Source organism: Telmatherina bonti, assembly GCF_933228915.1.
Source record: "Telmatherina bonti genome assembly, chromosome: 22".
NCBI lineage: Eukaryota > Metazoa > Chordata > Actinopteri > Atheriniformes > Telmatherinidae > Telmatherina > Telmatherina bonti.
Genome location: NC_136631.1, coordinates 24,256,438 through 24,281,049, shown reverse-complemented (window position 1 = coordinate 24,281,049; position 24,612 = coordinate 24,256,438). Strand labels below are relative to the sequence as shown.

The 24,612-nt window shown below is 38.9% G+C and overlaps 1 protein-coding gene across 1 annotated transcript in view; it reads right to left on the bottom strand.

Moving 5' to 3' along the window:
* Nucleotides 1–1,673: 1,673 nt before the first annotated feature.
* The window catches only part of plekhh1 (pleckstrin homology domain containing, family H (with MyTH4 domain) member 1), a 35,779-nt gene continuing 12,840 nt past the window's right edge, over nucleotides 1,674–24,612 (bottom strand). The window contains exons 3-30 of the mRNA XM_079261757.1: nucleotides 20,922–20,984; nucleotides 20,261–20,410; nucleotides 20,089–20,172; nucleotides 19,779–19,860; nucleotides 18,835–19,017; nucleotides 17,804–18,534; nucleotides 17,079–17,157; nucleotides 15,670–15,761; nucleotides 15,377–15,524; nucleotides 14,129–14,265; nucleotides 13,871–13,981; nucleotides 13,548–13,634; nucleotides 13,137–13,295; nucleotides 11,850–11,930; nucleotides 11,547–11,726; nucleotides 11,348–11,459; nucleotides 9,684–9,796; nucleotides 8,539–8,715; nucleotides 8,361–8,458; nucleotides 8,086–8,263; nucleotides 7,506–7,661; nucleotides 6,966–7,063; nucleotides 6,474–6,615; nucleotides 5,118–5,260; nucleotides 4,835–4,964; nucleotides 4,517–4,600; nucleotides 3,806–3,952; nucleotides 1,674–2,983 (exon numbers count right to left, since the gene is read on the bottom strand). Of these exons, the coding sequence (XP_079117883.1) occupies nucleotides 2,831–2,983; nucleotides 3,806–3,952; nucleotides 4,517–4,600; nucleotides 4,835–4,964; nucleotides 5,118–5,260; nucleotides 6,474–6,615; nucleotides 6,966–7,063; nucleotides 7,506–7,661; nucleotides 8,086–8,263; nucleotides 8,361–8,458; nucleotides 8,539–8,715; nucleotides 9,684–9,796; nucleotides 11,348–11,459; nucleotides 11,547–11,726; nucleotides 11,850–11,930; nucleotides 13,137–13,295; nucleotides 13,548–13,634; nucleotides 13,871–13,981; nucleotides 14,129–14,265; nucleotides 15,377–15,524; nucleotides 15,670–15,761; nucleotides 17,079–17,157; nucleotides 17,804–18,534; nucleotides 18,835–19,017; nucleotides 19,779–19,860; nucleotides 20,089–20,172; nucleotides 20,261–20,410; nucleotides 20,922–20,984 (4,098 nt within the window). The 3' untranslated portion in view covers nucleotides 1,674–2,830. The remainder of the gene's footprint in view (nucleotides 2,984–3,805; nucleotides 3,953–4,516; nucleotides 4,601–4,834; nucleotides 4,965–5,117; nucleotides 5,261–6,473; nucleotides 6,616–6,965; nucleotides 7,064–7,505; nucleotides 7,662–8,085; nucleotides 8,264–8,360; nucleotides 8,459–8,538; nucleotides 8,716–9,683; nucleotides 9,797–11,347; nucleotides 11,460–11,546; nucleotides 11,727–11,849; nucleotides 11,931–13,136; nucleotides 13,296–13,547; nucleotides 13,635–13,870; nucleotides 13,982–14,128; nucleotides 14,266–15,376; nucleotides 15,525–15,669; nucleotides 15,762–17,078; nucleotides 17,158–17,803; nucleotides 18,535–18,834; nucleotides 19,018–19,778; nucleotides 19,861–20,088; nucleotides 20,173–20,260; nucleotides 20,411–20,921; nucleotides 20,985–24,612) is intronic.

Here is a 24,612-nt window from a genome sequence, read left to right as displayed (position 1 = left end):
AAAATATCAGCTAATTTCAAAGCATTTTCATTGAATTTAGTATATGGCTGCATTGATTTAGAAGGGTTTTGAAAAAAAAATTTCAAAAAGATAAATGATTAAAGTATTTTTTATTATTTTCTGGAAATTGGTACAGAGGTGACAAAAGACTAGAAGAGCTGCCTTGACCAAAGACGAGGTATCTGCTAGTTTTATAATATAAAAAATTAATTTTATATTCAGGGTTAACTGGCAACAGGTCAGTGACTTATTTGGGGTGAAGAATTCGTCTGAATTTTTAAATTTCCGTCACAGCTTTTGTGTGTTTTTTTTTCTAGTAGAGCAAATGAAATATTTTTTTATATCATCAAAAGGTCACATAATTACAAAATATCTGATTTAAGGAAAAAACAACAGTCGACTTTAATATTTATCATATAAAATAACTCTGACTCATGAATAAAAGATGCCTGTTTTTTTCCCCAAGAATATGTAATCACATCAAATGATGCTGAGTAAGAACAGAAGGTATATTAAATATTTATCATCTATAAGCACACTATTCTGTTAAGATATTTACTTTCAAGTCTTGCTTCTTTTATAATTCTTTCAAACATTCATCTAAATAACACCATAAATAGCATTCAAAATAAAACCACCAAAAGGCTGCTCAGGTAACAAAAACTTGCTGAGAAGAATTTTAACTTTAACTTCAGCATGAACTCTTACAAAGCGTGTTGTTGGCGATAGATGGCAGCATGAAAAAGTATTTTTATCTTTGTTAATGAGGAATGAATGCACAAAAATTTAGCAGGTAACCCCTATAACAAGTATTTAATTTTGTACGAGCACAGCTATGGAACAACAAGAGCTTCAGACAAGCTATAAAAACCTGGGATTTACAGCATATATTTGGCAGGAAAATGCCATTACCATTTTGACCCCCCTGGATAAGAAAAAGTAGAACAGCTTCCACCCTTACAAACTCAACTCCAGTAAAACATGTATGCAGGGACAGCAGTGTGAACCCAGCACAGAGGGTAACTATTTAGTTTATGGTCAGAATGAATCAGAAAATACGCTTTTTAGTGAAATAATGTGTAAAAGCAGTGTTCTTTTTTTCTCCGAGAAGAATTTGAGTGAGATATGAATTTTGTTACTGCTGAATAAACCCTGAGTTTCCTAAATATATTATGTGGCGCTTACTGCCAAATTATTTCAGCGCGACAAATATGCCAAGAAAGTGATGTCTTAAAAATGCCCCATAATATTTTTGCTACATTCTTCCAAATAAAAAACTCAAGATATAACAAAATCACATGTAATTACATACATTCAATGTTTTGCTTATGTCTAAGCACAAAAGCATGATTATATTATTATTACTGAAGTACTCAAATCAGTATGGCATCAACCAGAAGCACATATTCACTGCATATATAAAAATGACCCCGTGGAGCTGCAAATTACACTGCACATGAATTTTGACTTGCTTTTTAAATACATTAGCTGGCAAATGTAGTTTCCATAAGCATGGTGTAATATAAAGACCACAGTGAAATAATACAGACAAGGATTTTTATTTAAAAGAAGGATTGAACATTTATTTTTCTGTCATTCACACACACACAAGCAACGTAAAGACTCTCATTTTGACATTTGTAGCGCATTCTAACAACCAAACATACACTGCTCTTAAATTACTTGGAGCTCAACAGCTTTGGAAAATGTTTCCCTATTAGCAAAGGTCCCAAAAAATGTTAAAGAGAAAATAAATAACTAATTTGAATAAAAGTGAGACAGTGGTTCATCCATAGAAGTTCAAGTCATCCAAATGTTATGGTAGCTCTTCTTAAAAACTGTTGTGAGAACACTGAGTGGTTTTAGTAGGAAGATGTGTCATATCCTCAATTTTACAGGATAATATGTCAAGAATGGAGCATCAAAGACATTTTCACAGATGTCATGTGCAGAAAGTTCATTATTTTGTGCTCTTTATATCCCGCTGAAAAAATCCCATGCACTGAAGTAACATCCCATAAGTAGCAAACAGAGCAGTTGGCATACTTCAGTCTGTTTTTTTGGCCTGCTTTGGGCTCAGTAGGCGAGCTAAATAAGAACACTGTCTATAAAAACTAAACAGGACAATTTTATAACACTTCTGTTCTAACTGGGAATATCTGTCCCATATTTCATGTAGAAAGTGGAGTTTTTTTTAAAAGAAAAATTCTTGTAACTGATTGACAGAAAAATTATCAGCAAATATTTGAGAAAATAATTATTTTATGCAGAATATACAATAAATTCACCAGTTCCTGCAACTCCAATGTGATTATTTTCTCTTTAAAAACAAAATAATCTTGGTTTCAACTGATTTGAAACTGGCAGCCTGTTATGGACACACTTTATGTTTTCTAAGATTTGATGAATAAAAAAGTTCTTGTATCCTGAAGTAAAAATGATGGTTATTAGTTGCGGGTCCAAGATATTATTATATCAGATTGGGACTAAATCATAAAAACAGTAAAACCTATTAAACTGAACTATCAGATGCTATATCACCTGCTTTTAAACTGGGCATTACCATGAAAAAAAAATGATGGACACAATATCTCAAAAACAATTCTAAACTATATTTTCAACAATGACCTATGACTAAGAAAAACAGTTGAAATAAATAGCCTAACAAGATTTACTGCCATTTCTGTGTGTCAGTCTTAATAACTAAAATAAAATAAATCTCTGAGTACCTGTTCTGTAAGACTGGAAAGCAGGAAGTGCAATGCAATGCACTCCAGGTGAATACAGAGTTTAAGTAACTGCTGTCCTGAGGCCTCTCCTTTGCTGTTCTTCATAATAATGTGGGGCCCTTGGTGGTGTAGTTCATGGTGGGGAAGTGCCTGCTGTCTACATCCCAGTTGCCGATAGGCTGGTTGGGGGAAGACGGGAGGCTGGGGTTCCAGTGGTTAATGTAGCTGGCCATGATCAGAGTCAGCTCCAGTATCTGAAGTGTGAGCACAGACAGGGCAGATCAGAGCAGGCTTGATGGCTTTACCATTGTGACACGAATGCATTTCATTTGAGGCCAGGGAGCTGGAAACCCAGATTTGCTCAGAGAGAATGTAAAAACTTGAGAAACCCAAATGAAGTTAGCCACATTAGCATCGCATCCAGTAGTAACACGACTCTACTTTAAGGTTCCATCGAGATTCTAGACATAAAGTATGAGAAAATCTGTTTCCTCCATCAGTGAGCTGTGCAAAAACAAGTTCAAATGGAGACTTAAGCATTTCAGCTCCACATATAATCAATACAACCACACTGTCTCGATGTGAGCTGCTGATGTTTTAAATGGAAATTTGTCCTTTTTTAAGCCCTCAGACTGACTCACATATTACTTTTTTTATGATAGCTGACTGAAAATGCTTTTATTGTGCCCTTTAAATATCAACGCATTTGCTGTAATCACTTATTTTAATCAGTCCATGAATAATATATTATAAGAAATAAATTACAGCTGTTACTTTGCATTTTCCTTTCATTGGATAACTTTGTTCAGCTTGAACCAAGTGGGTCAAGCAGGGGAGTGTTAGCCTAATGCTTTACAGAGGGTGAACATGGGTCTGGAGGACCTGAGTTCTAGTCTCTGGTCTGGCAACAGAGGTGACTCCCCGACTGCTCAAAACATGGCAGCTCACTGCTCTTTAGTACATCTACAAGAGACAGATAAAATGCAGAGCCTAATTTTCCCATTGGGATTTAATAAAGTAATTTTTTTTTAAAAGAGTCACTTAATCATTGGCTTTTATACACAGTGTAAACGTACCTTTGGTTTAGCCATTGCAAAGACAAGCTTTTCCACACTCTGCTTCCCGGCTCCAGGCTCCCTCTGCTGGCTCGTGACCACCATGAAATCATCACGACAGCCACCGAAGGTAATCACCGACTGGTAGGAGTATGTGACCAGCGTGTGCTGAGAAATGAGAACATTGCCAGCGTGAGATTAGCAGAAAGTGGACGGTAGATTTTACAGCTGATCCTGAAACAGATGGAGAATTCATTTTGGCTTGTGCTTTTCTGCAGGCTACGTTGAATATAACAAAGGGTGGCAAAGCTTTCACTTTATTTCTCTCCCTTCCTGAAGCAAGAGTGTGCACCAGACCAAAGAGTGAAACGGATCAAACATGAGCTCCTGAAAATGACAGAGCTCAGGTGAAGATTGTTTACATGGTAAAGCTGCTGTCTGTCAGGGTCAAGGATGTCCAATCTGAGGTGGGCCATTTTATTTTTCTTTGGAATTCTGGTTCTTGCAACAGCACAGAATAAAAATAATCCCAGACTATTGGTGAAAGACAGCGCAGCAGCTGTGGTTTACCCAGCTGGGCAACACAGTTGTTAAAACCAAGCTCAGTTTTTTCGCTTTGAAGTTAAACATCATGAGATGCCAAGTAGACCAGATTTTCTCATTTCTAAATAAACAAAATGTTCTGCAGTTTTCACTTTTTCTGTTGCCTCCTTTGCATGACTTGAAACTCACCATTGCGTAGTCCAGCACACACAGCCCATCCTCACTGACTGCCAGCCACACCTGGCTCTGCTCAAAAGGAGAGGGCGGGACAGGCTGTGGACAAGGGGACGAAAACAAAAATGTCTTCATCCTAACTTCCAGAGTCACCATTTCAGACTTTCTCAGTCTTCTGATTCATGACAAGACATTTTTTTCTACATTTTGAAGCAAGATTATGTCAGAATCAAGAGAAACCTTTTGTTTTTATTCATACAGAACAGATGAGAAACTGCAACATTTTACCCCCCTGAAGGACATGGAAAGCAAAAGGCTGAGAACTATTTTTACCTTGGCACTGACAAGCTTGGCTCCAAACAGAGGCCATTTCCGAGCCACAGTTAGATATATTCTCACACACTCAGATGCACTGCACCCGCGAAGCATTGACCACTTGGTGGCCAATCGCTCAGTAAGATCTCTGGAGAGGACATTAGGAACAAAATGGAATCAATCTAAACAATTTGTCACATTTTGATGCAAGAAATTGTTGCAAACATATCTGCTGATACGAGCTGATTATATTTTCACTGCAGAGAAGGAAAAAGGTTAACTAGAGGTGTGGCTGTTTTACCTAAGCTGCTCTGAGCTGCAGTCCTGTTTGTAGCGCTTTGGATAGAAACGTTCTAAGGCTTGCAGAAGAAGCAGCTGAGATTTAGGCTGAGGAGAGCCAGTTGGAGAGGAGACACTTGATCGCTCCAAATCACCATGTTCAACCTGGAGAAAAAAATATGTATACATATATATCTATCTATATCTATCTATATATCTATCTATATATATATATATATATATATATATATATATATATATATATATATATATATATATATATATATATATATATATATATCTATATATATCTATATATATATATATCTATATCTATATATAGATATAGATATATATATTCAATCAAACAATAAAATATAGACAATTGATTGGGAAAACAGACATTATAATAAAAACAAACAGCATATTATTTAAGGAAATGTAAAAAATGTCTGAGATAAAGAAATGATTTTATTAAGGATCCTCGTATTTGATGAGATGATGAGAATGTTTGCACTGATGAACCTTCATATTGCACAGGCTTGTATGTGAACATAGATGTAAATGCATCAAAAATCACGTTTAAATGTGAGCAACAAAGCTAAGTAACTTCTAAAACCTGCAGGAGACCGACCCCTGAGGACCAGGATTAAGGATTCCTGTCTAAACTAACAAGACATAACCTGAATCTCAATCCATCCATTTTCCTAAACGCTTAGTCCAAGTCAGGGTCGCTGGAAACTGGAGCATATCTCAGCAAACATTGAGCGAGAGGCAGGGTACACACTGGTCAGGTCACCAGTCCATCACAGGGCCAACATAGAGACAAACAACCATTCACACACACACACACACACACACACACACACACACACACACACACACACACACACACACACACACACACTCACTCATAGGGACAATTTAGAGTAACCAATTAACCTAACATGCACGTGTTTGGATAGTGGTCGGAGGACCCGGAGGGGAACCCACGCATGCACGGGGAAAACATGCAAACTCCCCACGAAATAGCCACGTTTGAACCTCCCCCAGCCGGGACTCAAACCAGCAACATTATGCTGTAAGGCCACAGCACTGACCACGTCACCTTGCAGCCTGTAATTAGAATATATCAAGTTGTATTTCCCATAAATGTATTTTCATTGAATAATCTTCTCTTAGAAGATTGTTTCTCTTTGAATTAATTCAATTTCTTCACTCAGTATCCAGAATTATTAATTAAAATGTTTCCATTTTTTTTAAAACAAGAAATCTGAAAGAAAATTATTTTAAATGTTAACTAAGCTGCTGGATTGTAGATGACAACAGAGGTCCTTTGTTCCAGTAAGTTTGATGTGTTTTAGCGGCCTTCACAGACCTGTGCCATGAGGGCGGCCACCTCCAGAGCCAGCTCTTTGTTCACAGGGAAATGGCCTCGTTGAACTTCATCATTTGTTTGGTACGCCAGCAGGAGGCGCTCTCGGTCCATCTCCCCTTTTACCTGAGATCTGAAACTGAGTCTGCACATGCCAACAAGAGAAAAGCAAAAAAAAAGATAAAAAAAAAAGTTCTCATAAAGGATTTTCATACAATTAAAAAAAAAAAAAAAAAATCCATTTTTCATATCTTTTATTCAAATAAGGCCCCACAAAAGCACAACAATCATCTTCTGCTTTCCATACCAGTCACTTCTGTGAGCTTTCTCTTTTCAGACAAAGTGTTTTTCCAAACTCTTGCCTCTTGCCTCCCAGCACAAATGTCTGAACTCTGGGCATTTTGTTATTCATCCATCATCTTACACACCAATAAAAAAAAAAAAAAAAAAAATTGCATTAACCTTTTATACGAGCCCTCCTTACTGGAATTGTACCTGTTTTTGTATGTTAGTCGAACAATCCGCGTCCCCTCATTTTTCCCAGGATGCAGCTCCTTTAGAGCCTGCTCCCACTTGGAAATGACATCACAGATCTGGCAAAGGAAATAAAAGTTAGTCTCAGTTTTCATACATATAGTATACTTTTCTTAATTCTTTTTTGTCAACAGGTTCACATGGATTTATTCAAACACTGCCAGATACTGTTATATGGTATATGAGTAGAAGGTGATACAAAGTTTTCCCTTGTGGACGAGTTAAACACAATGAAACAATTTCACTAACCAAAATTAAGTAAGTGAACTACTTTCACCATGATTATGTGCAATTTCAGTGCAAAAGAGGACTATATTGTGCTGGATTAAGCCCACATCTAAAAGTCAAAATAACCCCACACTACTCACTACAAATCCTCTCAGTTATTCAATAAAATGCAACATGATGAAGATGAAGATTTGGTTCTGTACATGAAGGAAGCTTTTGATGTTGTGCAACGGGTTTCCTAAATCCATGTATGCTGAGTTATCCACATCCTACCTTGGCTGAAGGCTGCAGGCAGTGCTCCAGGTCTTTGCCAGATGGATCATCCGTGAAGAGGGCAAACCCTGTTAGCTGCGGCTTCCTCATGCCGATCCGCTGGTTCAGCGTGTTGAGGAACTCTTCTACTGTGGTGGAGCCATCAAAACCTACCACCTTCAATCAATGCACAAGTATGATACACTGGGACTCAACAGTATAAACATTTCCCTTTCATTTGCAACTAAAAATATGCAATAGCATGTAATAAAAACACATGTCAAATTCAGCCAGCTGAAACAGAAAGCTGATCACTTGGGTGAAAGCTTCTTCATCAGCAGTTTATAGATTCAGTCTAAGATCTCTCAATTGCTATAAATTAAAATCATGGGAAAAAAGAAAATAAGAAATACAGGTCTACTGTTTGCATTTATAATATTTTATACTGAGAATTTAAACAAAATATAACAGCATTCAAGTACAGTACAGTATAATTAAGATGAAATTATTAGGCAGATGCGGCTTGAGCAAGAATTGCATTTGCACATCACAGCAGCAGAGAAACTGCACTGTACTGGGAAATCAAAGAAAAAAATCTTACCTGGTAGGTATTGTTCATTAAGTGTACTGGGATGCTGAAAGGCAGTGAATGATGGTAGGGGTTCCTGAGCAAGATGGAAACTATTTCCATACGTGAAGGTTTAGCTTCCCGCTCTCCATTCTGTAGAGTTCGCTCCAAAGATCTCTGGCAGTAGATTGCATATTTCCCCACCTCAGTCCTTTGCAGCAAGGCAAACAGATGGAAATATAAGCGACATTATCATAACTGCTTTCAGTTATTGCAAAGTTTTCTGATAATAAATCAGGCTACTCCACCTGGGGTCAGCATTGTGCTGCAGGTACTGTCTCAGGTACCAGAGGAAATGCTGCTGAGGAAGGAACAGCGCCACACACAGGGACAGCAGCTGCCAACACTGCAGCAAAGACAAATAAACCTTAACTAACTCTCCAACAGATCACTTAGAACTGACATGAGGTCGTGCACGAGGCTGACCTGTGTGAGGGAGTAGTTGTGTGGTGTTCGACGGTTGGTCTGTTTGATCAACTGGCAGTACATTTCATTCTGCAGCTCCGGGTGGGTCAGACATACTTGCAAAGCATTCTGAGCCAGAGAGGTATGGTAATCCACTGATGGTGACTCAACCAGCACGTTGATGAAGAGCTGGCAGGACTGCAGAGAGAAAGCATTCATCAGAACCTGCTATCTAATGCCTCGAAGCTACCAGCAGGTGGAGACAAATACACATGAGTGAATCCACAGTATTATGGCTGCAGCACATTGATAATGTAGCTTAAAGCTGTAAATAAAAAGAGAAGCAGTGATGGTAAAAGACAGATGAAGAAGAACTTGTGAGCTTTATTATTTGGTTCTCATTGTTTGGGACATCTGAAGACAAAGAGTCCATTTAACACTATTCATCTCTCTTGTCAGATTCATTAATACTTCAAAGACATGAGGCAGTGCATGGACTTGAAAAGCGTGTCGCCCCCATTCTTTCTGTTTCATTGTCTGTGTGTTTTGGACAATTTATAAGGTTGATTGGTCAAAGAAAGACCTGAGCCATTCAGCCTTCAATCCTGCAGCCCCATTGGAGCTGGTGTTTTTCTGAAGCTTGGACTGACCAGGGAAGGGGCCTTCAAGGATGCAGCATTGAGACTTATAGAGTTGAAATGAGAGGAAAAGGAATTCCCATTTTCCTACAAGGTTCCCTGTTCTGCTCTGATCCCATTTTTGTCCCTCATCCTGTATCTTCCACATCCATTGCTGTCATTCTCTGAAGGGCCTGACCTCCCATGACTCCTCTTAAAGGGGTTTTCCTTCACACTGGTGGTAAACCACAGAAGAGTTAGCCTCAATCAGAGCAGATAATCAAGGCCATTATCTGTCCTCCGAACTTTTGATGAGCTGGGCCCCTCGGCCTTGAGCCTTTGATCTATTTTAGAGGCATGAGGGGGGAGAACAAGAGAGCAACAGAGCACATCCACAAGGAAAGAAGGGGCTACTGTGGGGGAAAAACTGAAAGTTGGATGATGCCTTCGACAGACCCTCACAGCGAGACAGACAGAGAGAAAAGGAGAAAGGATAAAAGAAAGAGGAAGAACAAAAAGTACAGAAGGGTTCGAGGCAGAGTGACCAACCTTGAAAAGCTTGAGTGCTTCAGTCTGCAGAGCCTCAGACGGCAGTGTGGTGAGAGGCGAGCGCAGGCCCTCCTTACAGAAGCTCAAGGCCTCGCTCTTCCACAACACAGACTCTGGGAAAACATGCAGAGAAAAACACACATATATATATATTTAAACTCAAACAAAATGCTTATGCACTCAGACAAACAAAGATACTATTTCAAAGCTGTAATGGCTCAACAGCTGACGAAAACTGACACACTGCTTGAAGGTCATAAACAGCGTCTGTAATGTGGATTCAATAGGCCAAACAACAAAGATTAAAATAACACGCAACATACTACTGAGTGTCCACTTGCAGATGTACACCACAATAAGCCCTTCAGTAAATGTATCTATGATATTTATCCAGGCATTGCAGATCTATTTTCAGTGTTGTCTGCATGGAATAAACACAAACACATCTGAAATGTTCCAAGCTTGACAGCACAGTTCTTATGCAAGACAATACACACTTATTTTGCAAGAAACACTAAAACACCAGTTTCTAACTTAATAATTTTAGCAGGAGGCTCACTGGAGTCAAGGTCCTACTATAATGCTAAAGCTTGTTAATATCAGACATTATTTAAAAATGTTGACTTCCATACATTTGTTGATTTAAGATGCAGAAGGAATTTTAAAAGGGAATAAAAGACTAAACAGAAGTCTGCACTCCGACCTGCCCTACAATGAGAAGCTCACCATAACTTTTTCTGTTAATAACAAGTCCAACTCCTCTGTCTGAATCACTGATTAGAGGTAGTTGTTTCTGTAAAGAAACCATTCCTCCAAAACAAAAAGGAGAGACTGAACTGGTTCATATGGAAAGACTGGAAAAAAAGTCCTTTAAACAGACAAGTCTAAACTGGAAATCTTTGTCTGTAACCATCATTTTTAAGTTTGATGTGAAAATTACTGTACTTTGTGTGATAGGTCCCAAACTTGTCATGCAGCAACAGGATGACCTCGAGACTCCTCGGGAGTACTTTAAGAGAGGAAGATGGTGTGCTATTTCCTGTCTCCAGCACTACTGTTTCCACACTTCCTGATAGTTTTGTATGTCAATAAAATTACTTAATTCTCAAAAACACGTTTGGGTGCCCCAGTTTTGTTCACACACAGAAAGCATTCTGCGGATTGAGGAAACACACCCACCTCGTACCTATAAATGTTCCAAGTTAAATTGATCTATTATTGTGCTTTTTACTTGATGATTAACTTAGCAGAAGTTCCAAAACTTCAATGTTTGTGCTAGATTATATAAATTATGTGAAAAATGAGCATTGTTGTAAGAAACTGACTTTTTCCAATCACTTTTTCTAAGTGTGAAAATGATGTGTTTATTTTAGTTCTTCACTCTGAGTGTAAGGAAGCTGAATGTGTTGTGATAAACCAGACTTTCCAGATTCTTTTAGATCCAAATGAAAATTACTAGATAACAGGTTTAGAGTAATTTCAACGTTAACTGGAACATCCCTGTCTGCCTTTAGTGATCTAGCACTGCTACTGAAAAAACAAAACAAAACAAAACAAAAGACATTAATTAATGGATAAAGCAACAGATCGAGGCAACTGGGACTTTTTCAACTTTACAGCTTTAGATTTTTTTTTTTTTTAACCATACAACAGACATTCCTCACCTGGGTCTCCGTCTGCATCGAGTAGTTTACCAATGAGCTGCTCGTACTCTGTGCCTACTTTAAACATTGCACTGCTACCAGCTGCCACTGTCAGGTGGTACAACCATGTGTCCTTAGTAAAATAAAACATAGAATTAATGTGATAATTTTGTTTTATTGTCCAGTTTGCAATATATTGAGACATTTTCTTTTGTGCTACCTTCTCCGGCTTGGTGCCAATGAGCAGGTATGTAGGACTTTGGTCTCTTGGCTGGACCACTAAGGTGCAGTGGGAAGAGAGGAAACCTCGAGTGCCCGCCTCATAGTCCTCATCGGAATCGCAGGAGCGATCGACCTCCGTCACCAAGGCTTCACGCATCTGCAGCTGACCCAGAGGCAGCTGAGATAGAAGAAAAAATCAGTAACCAACAATATTTCTTTGAGATGGATCTTCAAAAAATTTGAGATTGAATTCAAAGCAGACAAGGGGTAAATCAGGAGAAGTGAAACTTGTTTTATTAACCTTGTCTTCCTGATTGCGATAGTAGAAGAAGACTTTTCCAACCAAAGAACACCAAACCAGTTTTGAGTGTCCATGTTTGACCTGGAAATGAAACAAATAGCACATGATTAAAACTCCAGGTCAATACATTTATAACAGATTATGTATTCTTTTACTAATTCTTTTAGTAGCAGTATGTGCTCACTTATACACTGCGCATTAACACCCCTGCAGATAGGCAGACACTCACATTGCACTTCAATATTATGCAGTTTGGTAATATATTTCCCATCACTTGCAAGATTTGATTTGCACTGTTGCTTTTAGTCCCTTTATTTCCCTTATTCTATTTGATACTTGTATAATTATACAGATGTATCTCAAGTGTGTCTTTCATGGGTCTTACTGTGTGCCTTAAGCCAAAATCTGTGGAACAACATTTCATTTATTGTCATTCATAGTGACAATAAAGTTTTTGGACTTTGACTTGAGAACTTATAAGTTTTTATTAAATAACTTAACATTTATCTGGAAACTTGTACATCCAAGCAGCAGATGTTCCAAAAATGTGCAAGTAGTCGCGCAAAACACTTTAAAATCAACTTTCTGTGTCAAAAGAAAAGTGACAACTAATTCCTAAAAAAATGAAAACAGTCTATCCACACTTCTACTCTCCTGTCACACTCAATTTAAACCGGGGATGCAGCTGGAGATAATAATAACACATCTCCTTCCGATAATGATTTCTCTTAGAGAGTTGCAGAAATGTGAATGGGGTGATGATGTCACAGGAAGCTTCCAGACGAAGCCAGCTGTGCATCCATGTGAAGGGGTCGCCGAGGTTAAATGCACTCTGAGAGGCTGAGCATCCCTTGTCTGAACTACCATCATGTCACCACCAGCAGATCAAAGTCATCTTGCAGGAAGGGTTTGAAGAGTTGGTAAGAAAGTGTAGGCTCCAAAACCTCAGCTTGAGGCTGTCAGTCATCTGTCAGAGACCCATCATGCACACCTTTCAAAAGTGTCTATTTTAACAGCAGGTGGACCTCTTCCATGATGGGGGTGGAAGGAAAGAGGGGCTGAGGGGAGTACTCAAACATTCCAACTGCTCTGATTTTGTGTCTGAATTGAAATGTTTTTGAGAGTTTTCCCTGAAGGTCATGTTAGGAAATGAGCTAATTCTGGCCTCATTCTCAAGGAGAAAACCTGCCTTTCTATATCTCTTACAACTAGACAATGGCATGTGTAAAGTAGGATTATTTTTTAGGAGATAAAGATAATTTTAAACCATGAATTATGACTTCTGACCTTTGTAAGCCAACCTCTTGCAGTGGGCTTTGCCTTTGTCTCCACTGTGATCGGGCCACTAGCCTGGACTTTGAGTATGTTCTGCAGAACTCTGATCCACTCCTCCAGGATGTTGGGTGAATCAGCGGTCAGATAAAAAGTCTTTTTCTCTGTATTCAGCTAAAAAGAAAAAATAAGAGAAGAGGGGGGTTTGTTAAACCAAGCTTACTGAGATAGCATCGTCATGTCAGGAGAGATTAGCATCAGTCTCTGAAGAGATTGGAAAACATTCCAGACCAATGCTACACCTGATGTCATCTAAAACAGTTTTTCTGGTATGCTGCAGACTGCCAATCTTCATTCAAAGTTTGAGAAGCTTCAAACACTCTCTAAATGTACAAATCCCTTAAGAAATAATGTATTCCAACTCACTTGAAACGTCTGTGCTCCCTCTCCACGAACTATACAGCAGGATGAGTTCAGCTCAATCTGGCCCTGAGGTTTCCTGATCACATCGCTCTGAAAACACACACAAGTCAGGACTTCCATCCAAATATCTGACAAAAGCATGGACTGCAAATTCACTGATCTACATTCTTGTTCCATTTAGTCTGTGAAGATGGTACGTGTACCTTTACTGCTGCCATCCACATACAAGCAAAAAAAAAAATCTTAGAAATATTCCAGCAATGTTTTCTGAGCAGATAGCAACACCTTAGAAGGAAGCAGACACGCATGCTGGAAGTGAGACATACAGGAGATTTGTAGTAGAGGATTTCTCCGTTTCTCAGGATGAACCAGCGACGTTTCCAGGCTTTCACCTGACTACCCATCTTCAGTAGGTAGCCAGACTTCTCCAGCATCTCCTTCAAACACAAACAGGAATCATTCCACTGATAGATATCACCGCCTCATTCCAGGGATTGGGTTAAAACGGTTAAGCTTCATAAACTGCAAGGACATCATAGTCAAAGTGGCTTTAGATGGTCAAAAGAGGGAAGAATTCTACTTACGGGCCCAGTGCTCTCACAGGAGTAAGAGGAGGTGCGCTGGACCTTATGTTCTGGTTCAGAGTAGTCACTGTCCAGGGAATAGGCATCCGGCGGGATGGCATAATCACTTTCTGAGCTGATAGAGGACATCGACACACCTGCAGCACAGGAAGTAAGCCTGCTTTGAGTTGGGCTATAGAAAAAATGGTTGCAACTAGATCCCAAAAAGCTTAATATGTGACCAAGAGTCTATTTCTTTCAGTGATGAAAGAAGGGTTGCCAATGATGCAAAGAAGTTCAGTATTTTTTAAATTATGTCAACAGGTTCATCTCAGAAATGTAGAATATTATGAAAAAGTTCAATGTTGAAATTTTGATATTTGTGGCTTATAGATAATGAAAACCCAAAATGCAGTGTCTAAGAAAATTAGAATATTTTGAAAAATATACAAAGTCATGGTGTCACACCCTAATCAACTAATTAACTCAAAATACCTGCACAGGTATCCTGGGCCTTTAAATGGTCTCTCAGTCTGGGTCAGATGGCTACACAATCACAATGTTACTTTATGGTACTTGAAAATACATAGAGATTTCTCTGAGAATCGAGTTCCACCAGATTGCAGCGGATGATATTTCCTTTTCTTTGAGGTAATTTTTATGACAATCTACTTTAATCTGCTACAAGTTGTCATCATATAGTCTCTCCAAATTCACCCAATTGTACATAGCTAAATAGTGAAACTGCACATGCGCCATCCATGCGGTTTGACTTCGAGCCATTGTAATTGGAGCCTTTATTTCCTCTTTTCCATTGCACATATAACAAAATTTTAAAGGCATCTATCCTGCAGTGTTATGTTTTGATAACAAGAGCCAACAAAATTACAAGACATCATTTCAGTTTAGGAGACAAAAGATAAAAATGCTGTCTAGTCCAACATAAAGTAGGACATTTTATCATTTTACTCATTCTAGCTCTGTATTTATGTAAGACAGCAATAGGAAGTGAAGATACAGCAGTCCTGTATCAAACAGGCAGTGGGAAAAGGACTATAGGTCTGATTCTTGATTTAATTTAAATAATTTAAATAAGAAGCTGCGGGGTTACGTGTGTGTGTACAAGCACAACTTTATCCTTTACTTTTTCTTATCAGATTAGAATGGTTTCACTGCATTTACAAAAATATTGTTCATTGATAACTGATCAGTGACCAAAAACCATATGTCTCACTTTAGTCAGTACACATATATATCATCAATCCTTACCTCTCTTGACTGCCCTTGGGCTTCCAGGTATGCTGCCTTTCCTGTCTGGACTCAGGATGGACGTGCGTAAACTGGCCAAGGAGCTGCTGTCGTCCTCTGATCCGGATTCATCATCCAGCAGAGGCATACTGCTGATTTGAGTGGCTTTCTAAAGAAAAGATAATGGCCATAAACCATGAGAGTTGGTCTCAAGTTGAACCAATCCCCCTGAAGCTGAAGCATGAGCGAGGGTATCTTCAGTGAATAACTGAAAAAGTAAATACACATTACGCTGCAAGCTACATTTTACTTACACCTTTCAGTGTGGTGTAGACTGGGACACTGATATTCTTATAGATCAGCTGGGTGAAGGGACCGGTCGCAGGATACACAGGTAAGCTGGACCCTACAACAGACAAATTAGCATTTATGTTCTTACATGGTAAAAACACGGAACAGAGCAGTAACAGCTTCAGATGTGACAATGAGTTAAATATCAGTCAGTGAGGCCAAGAGAAAGAGAAATAATTACATCTGTGAAAAGGCATTGCAAAGTCAGGTATCTGTTATATCTATGAGAGTTAACTTTCATTGTTAGCTAGCAAACTATGACTGTGCGTTAGCAAAATATAGAAGACAGTCGACTGACTAGTTAGCTAACACGACATCATCATGCACAATACTCCATGGCACTGTCTACATCTTTAGCTAACTAATTAGCTGACTATCTAATTTACTTACAGATTAGATATTATCTAACCAAACAACTGAAGGGCTATATGTAATTCTCTGAGGTACTTTGCTTTCAGATACAGTTAGCTGTAGATAAACTTTAGCCTGCTACCTCTGGCTCACTGGAAGGAAGAAAAAACTGTGTTTGAATCAAGACTATGCTGCTTCACTTTTACACAGCATTGTTCTTAAAATAGTCTTGAGGCAAAACATGATATTTACTTTTGTAAGGATGTCTATTTAAATCTGCACAGAAGCACCTTAGGGCAAAAAAACTGGCAGGAAGCAGCTTAAACCGAGCAAGCCAAAACTTAATCCGCCACAACAATTTGGTAGTCAGCTGCACGAACATGGCAGTCAGAGATTTCATAGTCAAAATTCTATCAAACCTCACTCTCTGCATCCTGGTAAAATGGGTGATGTTGGGAGAGCCAAACCTAGCAATCATTACACCCAGAACATGCCCCTTCATTGCAACTGATTAAAAAACAGCCTCTCTCTGTGCTCTTCTTTTCCTTCTACCTAGGATTATAGTTCATGGGTCTTCAAAGGAAGAAAAGAAAAAAAAAAACCTTCCAAAGAGGAGCCCACACCTGCACAGGTGTGATGAGCCTCAGGCCAGAGGAAGTGACATCAAAAGCAGGATGATGGATCCAAACAGGCCATACTTGCCCTACACAACTGCCTAAGCATCAGTTAAATGACTAGTCTCTTCAAAGTCTCTCATTTGCCACAACTCATGACATGCATGCAAATGATCCCCCACACCAACACACACACACACACACACACACACACACACACACACACACACACACACACACACACACACACACACACACACACACACACACACACACACACACACACACACACACACACACACACACACACACACAAAGTTAAAAACCATATAAAGGGAAATAAGTATGGACCTGATACCAGGCTGTTGCATCAATGGATCAATGAATTCAATTTTCCCGTGTCTCACCTCGTCCAGGCCCTCTGGCTCCAGCACTGGCCTCCGATACCCTCATTCCTGACTTGGCCACAGCGTAGATCCGACTCTCCTGCAGAGATATTCTGAATCACTTAACATAAATATGACATTTACCTTATGAGAGAAGTTATCCAATGTTTGCTCTCAAAAACTCATCCATTAACTTATTTCATGTTTCATTTTCACAAAAAAGCAACAATAGTAGTTTATCATTTTATATTGATTTCAGTGCCAAATGTCTTTGATCAGAACAGCAAATATATTATGAAGAAATCAATTCAATGAACATTTCTGACCCAGATTAACACAAAATAAAACAGAAGCCAGAAGGAGCATTTCTGCACTTTTCTTAACTTTTAATTTTGTCAGAATGAGTTGGAATTACTTGTCCTGCTCTTTATGACAATTTAGCAATGAATAAGCTGTGTCCAAGATGATACGGTGGGATAAATTGTTTTTCTTATTTTAACAAAGCAACTATTGCAGGGAGGTAGTGGAACAAAAACAAAATTTCACTTCCTTTGGCATTAGATGGCAACACCTGTGTTCAACTGGACTTAGGCAGTCTGACTAGAACTTATCTATGATATTGCTATTGTTTGATATCTTGCTTGTGTTGTTCTCACTCTCAGATTGCATTGAGAAAAGCAATAGAATAGAATAGAATAGAATAGAATAGAATAGAATAGAATAGACAGCAAGATTGTATCTTTTACCCATGAAGGAAACCGATGCAAAGGTGGAGTTGGCGGTTTGAGTACTTCTGTGTCCAACCGCTCGACTTCCTCTGCAAGTCCCACAAAGGAGACCCCATCCTGAGACAGCTCCTCTGACTGCAACCCCTCCACTACTCCATCCATGCTGTCTGGAAGCCCGTCATCTATGTCCGTCTCTTCCACAAGCTGAGAGAACGGAGAGGTGGTGGTACCTGTGCTCTTCAGAGTGGAGGAAGTGGAGGATGGTGTCATGATGTCAATGCTAACATTGAGGTGGTGAAGTCTGTCCAGGCTGGGCTGCGGCTGGCTGTAGTGCTTCTTGACCAGCTGGATGCTGTCTCTGGGGGTGAGTGGAGTCCGCACTTTGGGTAAAGTCATGCTGGTTCCTGATTGGTTAACGAGATACTGAGCAGGATTGTGGAAGGGGTTGTTGGTTGAAGGGGAGCGGGAGAGGAGTGGGCTTTTGGATGGTACTCTGATGGTTGACTCTGGAGAACTGGGTCCGTGTGCCATCTCGTATGCCGACGAGGAAGATGAAGACGATGAGGATGAGTGAAGGCACTGAGAACGGAACTTGCTGTTGAGTTCATCAGACGAGTTGTCTCTGTCTAAGCACTCCGCCTGGCCTTCGGAGCCCACTGGTCCCTCCCTGCTCCAACCTGGAGTATCACGGGCAGTAAGCTCTCCAAGACAAATGCCTTTACTGACCAGATCAGGAGTCCTTTTCAGATCTGAGGATATTCAATTTAAATAAGTTAAATGGGTGCAAACCAACACATTAATTGCTACAGTAAAGCCTGTAATGGAAGATTAAACATGACAGTAAACATTAAAGCATTAGACACATTATGCTGAAGATGAAGACTGAAAAAAAATCCTACTATATTTGTTTTGTCACAGAAGTGCAGTTTAAAGTTTTAGATGTCAATCCGCCATCGGCTCTGTCCTATCATGTGACCAGTTCATCCTGCTCTGATCCCAAAGCTTCCTGCTTCTCATCCCTAAACATATTAAAATCCTGGCCAGCACACCTGTTGGCAGGATATTGATGTTAGAGGCAGCCCTGTGGGGACCTGTCTGTCTCCAGCTGTCATCTTGGGCGGGTGGCGTGCCAGGGCAGCTAGGAGGAAATAGTGGGCTGTTGGGGACTAGGTGGGTATCCATCAAAGGAGATGTGGCTGGAGATCCAGAGGATGATGGCTTTTCTAAAAGAGCTGAAAAAATAAAGACAACACCAATTACTCTGTCTAGTAACACACTGGCGTTAATGAAAACAATTTAGACTCATCCATGTGGTATCTCATATACTTGAAACAAGAAGTATCAAAGTTTGTAATGCTGTGAGCTGTAATGTTTGGATAGCAGCTCATTATCTCACAATACTTCAACATTCCTCTCTATCATTAGAAAAAAAAAGAGAAAACCTTCCAGTATCAAAATAATAATTCTGCTTATAATGCAAGGTGTATCAACATAAATGCAGGCAAGATGAGGATTAAGTGACAGCCTGCTTCACCACGGTCCTTAACTGTACATATGCTGACCAAGCTTTGTGGAAAAATAGAGGTTGCAGAGTTCATCTGAGTGTCTGTGTAGTTATTTACTGCTACAAGTGTGTTTTGTGTCGATGTAACACACTTTTTAACATGAAGTTAAAAATATAGGCTGAGAAAAATCTTCCCCATGTAATGTTATGTAAATTAGCCATGACCAAACACAAGTTTTAGTTCATTTTATGTGTATTATCTATCTCTTAAGCCCTACATTTAATTGGTGTAATGGTTAGCATTGGCTAACATTGGAAACAAATGCAACACATCACATGCAAAGTCAACAACACAGAATTCAAGGTGATTTAATCTCTAATTCAAATGATTAAAGAGTCACATTTGATTCATGTTTCATTAACAGAATACAAAGGCACAGTGGATTTAAACTCTACACAATCTTTCTGAACACATCCAGCTATACTCACTCTGTAGTTTGTCCTGCAGCAGCATAATCTGCTCTGTCTGCTTCACGTTAGCCATTTGCAGCTGCTGGTTCTCCAGCTCCATCTGCAAGGATATGCAGGTTTTAACATGAAACCTAAAACATGCAAAGTGCATGGTAACACTGTGATGCATTTGGTGTTGTGGAATCATAAATTAATTTTAGCCTGAAATGAAGGCTTTTAAAAAAGTAATTTCAGAGATGCATGGGGGAGAATTTATTAGCCCCCTGAACTCTTGCAGAAAAGTCTCTTACAGTACTTAAAGGACGCTTCTGCATACGTCTCAGCTTACCTCTCTGAGCTTCAAGGTGACCCAGTCTTTAATCTTGGCAGCCTTCTCCTCAATAATTTTTGCCTCCTGGGCTCTGACTACGATCTGTCAACAAAATGTAGGTTTTGCAGGAATTAACCATGAACTTCATGCACATACATTTCTCTTCTTTATCTAATGCATCCACCCATACCTGTTTTTCCAGCTGTATCTCTAATCTCTTGATTACAGCATCTTTTTCTTGAAGCTGATTGGTCAGGTCTTGATACTTTCTGTACAACGAGCTCTCTGATTCACTGGGTTGTATGTTTGCAGACTTCAACTTTTCTTCCATGACATGGATCTGAAATGCATAATTAGAAGAGTGAACGAACACGGCAAGCCCAAAGACAGCTGCATAGTTCATTTAGCTTCGTTGGGGACCAGACAAAGCCAAGAGGAAAACATTTGCCAACTCTGCTGAAAAGAGCTTTCTAAGCCCTTAGGTATTTTGTGTTTTTAAAGAAAGGGCACCATTAAATTACTACCTGCAGATAACACCTGGAACAGCCAGTAATGACAGCAAATTAGTGATTAAATCTGACTGAAAAAGAGACACAGTGTGTGTGATACGTACGAAGCTTCTAATCCTCAAACCACCAGTGCTTTTGTTAAGTGTGCTTTTGATTTTAAAGATTCCACATTCACAGTGTCTTTACAGCCCACTTTCTGCTGAAAATTCATCTCAACATGACAAGTTTCTGGTTCACTTCTGAAGAGGCTGAACTAATGTTTTGCAGGACTAGCAAGTGATGTGAATGTGTGCTACTACCACTATCTGCGCTTTCAAGACAAAAAAAAAAAGATCTGTGTACCTGTTTCTCAGCATTTTCAGCCCTCTGGTCAGCCTCCGTTACCCTCTGCTCCAGCTCTTGCATCTGGAATAAATGCAACACAGGTTAAAATAAGTTCCAACACAGACTGCCTCATGAATTACTATGAAGTCGGGTGTGATACTGGGTTACTGGTGGAGTTGCCCCTTTCTATTTCTCACTTAAAATTTGTTGGGGAATTCACTAAAATGTGAAATAGAGACAAGAAAAATAAAAGGTTATTTTTTCAAAGACAACTTATTGAGTATTTAAACTCAGATTATTGCATGATTGTCGTGACCTCAAGCAAATAGCACTAAAAGCTGATATAACTGTTATGGATCAGAATTACACTGACAGCCTTGTCAATAAAACTCTGTCTTGCAAATAACAAACAAGTTGAGCTAAAGTAAATAAACACACACACAGTTTAAGTTATGTTGTCTTCTTTTCCATTGCAGTGAAACATTGATTTGCAAAGTGGTGCATTTAGGCTTTATTCAGATTTTCTGAATGAAAACAAACAAAAAAAACTCAGAGGATGGTCATCCAGCTATATTACTTTGTTGAAAAAGTCAGCAAAAAAAGAAGAAAAAATGGAGCAAGGTAATGTTAATTTAAATATACAAAGAAAGAATGAGCTAAATATTTTGGCTTTGTAAACCATACCTAAAAAAACAAAAAAAAAACCCAATAATTCCTTACTTAACACTTTGCTGCACTTATTTTATTTCAACATTTATGGCAAGTTTATTTGTATAGCATATTTTATGTCCAAGATAATTCAAAGCGATTCACATAAAACATTACAGCATTTTATAGCTGGAAAACAACCATTAAAAAGTACATAAAAATTCAGAATTTAACCAAAGACGCGGACTCGGTCCACCCACAAAAGCAGGTCTCAGTCTATTTCAAGTGGACCAAAGACAGGAAGCAGACTACAACACAAAGAAGGTTCAGTGCATGGCATTGTGGATAAACATAACCAAAACATATGTGTGTGTGGGGCAAAAGGCATCTCTAGATTGGATAAATAACCTACAATGCCCAGTCACAATGCATTTTTTCTGTATCTCATGAATTCGGTAGTATAAAACATATTGATGGGTATTGATAAAGAATTACCATAAACTAATAGTATAAACTAATAGTAATGTATCGGCAGGAAACATTTTGGGATTGCCCATCCCTCGAGTGAATGAACCCTTTAACTAACTGAACAAGGAAAAAGCCACATTTTTCCACAGTTTGTGCTTTATTACCTTGTTGGAGGAGCTTTATGATCCTTTGAGTTTATACAATCTTGTTGGAGTAACATTTAAAGATGTTTAGTTTACATTACATATTTAAACTTGTGGAAGCATTTGCCTTATAAATTACAGACCATTGATTTCATTTTTTATTTTTATCTGAATAAAGTTTCAAATAAAAGGATTATCTCTTTTCTGTCTTTCTTAACTACTTATCACCTTCACCAAGGCCTCCTGATTCCCAGAATTCACAACACCTGCAACGTTTGAACACTTTATTTTTATTTGAATAAAAATTAAAAAATGCACCCATGATCAGACGAGTTACATAAATGTCCAGACGTCTGTCTGGTTTGAACACAAACTTACAGATGCACATAGAAATACTCCCACAAAATCATCTGTTTCTGATGAAGAGAAGCTGAATCTGAAGAAGCAATTGAAAGAACCTAAAAAAAAAAGTAAATTTATAAAAATCTCCCATTAAAAAAAAAAACAAAAAACAAAACAAAACCTGATAACTATTGGAGGAGTTGCACTTGAAGCAGAAGGACATACGTGTACTGAAGAAACATCAGAGAGGCCCTCAGAGGCTGAACATCTTTCACACTGCTACTGCTGGTAAACTGCAGAGTGCCAGAAGAATGCTGAAGTGTGTGCACAAGCTTGCGTCATCTTTTGTGCAGGCATGCATACCCATGCTTTCAAAGGCAAACACTGTCCATCATGCAAGTATGCACACATCTGCAAACACCTTCTCAGCCAGCTGCTTGGTCTCACACACGCACACCAGTATGCACGAAACACTCCGAAATGCTTCCACACGCACAAGTTCAACACAAGACGGCCTTTCTTGTGAATTCGGTGACCCAGTTGAAAGGAGAACAAACATACTAATGGATTCACTGTGTTTGAGAGATGCATGTGAATTCCTCCAGTAACTTTGGTTCCCTTTGCCTTTCTGCCTTTCTTCCTCCTCATCACCTTCACAAAAGCCTCCTGATTCCCAGAATTCACAACACTCACAATATTTGAACGCTTCTCTGCAGTCAGATTAACACTAAAGAGGAGGCGTGGGTGGAGACCAATAGTTAGCGGTCAGATGACTCCTCACATCAGGGTCAAAAGCCCTCATCACAAGTCAAAGGCTTCAGTAAGCTCCAGAAAAGAGCAAATAGTATACATCCTCCATTTGTTCAATAAAAACAGAAGAAGTAAACACTTGAGGTGAATGTAAAAGTACCCCTGAGGTCATATGTGAGGCGTTCAGATAAGTAGAAGTCATTATGGGAGTCTGAACAGCTGCCACGTCCTGTTTAGAAGTCAGACGGTGGTGACTGGATATGAGATCAAAGTGTGATGTAGCCCACAGGGTTAGTCTGTACCAGATGGGTTGTCTGTGCAGAGATGGCGCACACACCGATTTAGGAATGAAAGCATTCATTAATTTTACAATACAAAGATTCAAGTTGACCATTCAAGCATTTCAAAACCACACAGTTTAAATGACAAAACCTAAAAGATAACATGGCTTGGTCTAAATTTTGCAGAATAAATTGGTCTTTTTTCATAAAAAAGGAGAATCGCTACCTGATGTATCATTACTCCCTATTTTAAAAGACATATCACCTCTGCCTCATCAGCTGATGCCAACCCCCTTCTTATCACTCGTTGCCATGAATATATTGATCACATATCACTTATTAAGTTTACAAAATGTATAAAATATGAAAGTATTGAACATTTCATAGTGTTGATAAACAAATAATCAATGAACTGGTGGCAACAAGCATCTCTGGTTTCTAAGTCAGAAATGGATATAAACTGGGAAAGCTCGAGATAGCTTTAAATCATTATGTCAATGTCTATTAAAGTCCATCTGTTAGAGCTTAAGTTGCTGAGCTGGCATGAGACAAATATGTCAGCTATCCAGCATCTGCTTGGTCCACAGAGCAACACAGTAGCCTCTGCTGCTAAGAATGCTCAAAGTAGCTGAGATAGGGATTGTGTTTCGTTGCTGCAAATAAGCAGTTGGAGATGTTCCCTTAAAAGATAAATGTGATATCAAAGTACAAGTTATTTTTTTTAAAACAAAACTGGTAAAGTAGCCTATTTATTATTTTTTTGTTCAGTTACCGATACATGTTTTTGTCTTTTAATGCAAGACTGCCAAATGGTCTCCAATGAAGGCAACTTAGTTTCAGTAGCTACTGCTGAAACCAAAAAGACATTTTGATTGACTGATCTATGATCTATGAAACTGACTGAAACTTCATAAAGGATTGGCTGACATTATGAAATAAATCAACATGGGCAGAGTAGTTGAATGTATTTGACTTAAAAAGGACAGATCAACACCAAAATATTAACGTGGAACTATTATGTGCATTTCAGGCTAATTTATTTTTATTTCTGAGACCAGAAGGGCTGGGATTGATCGA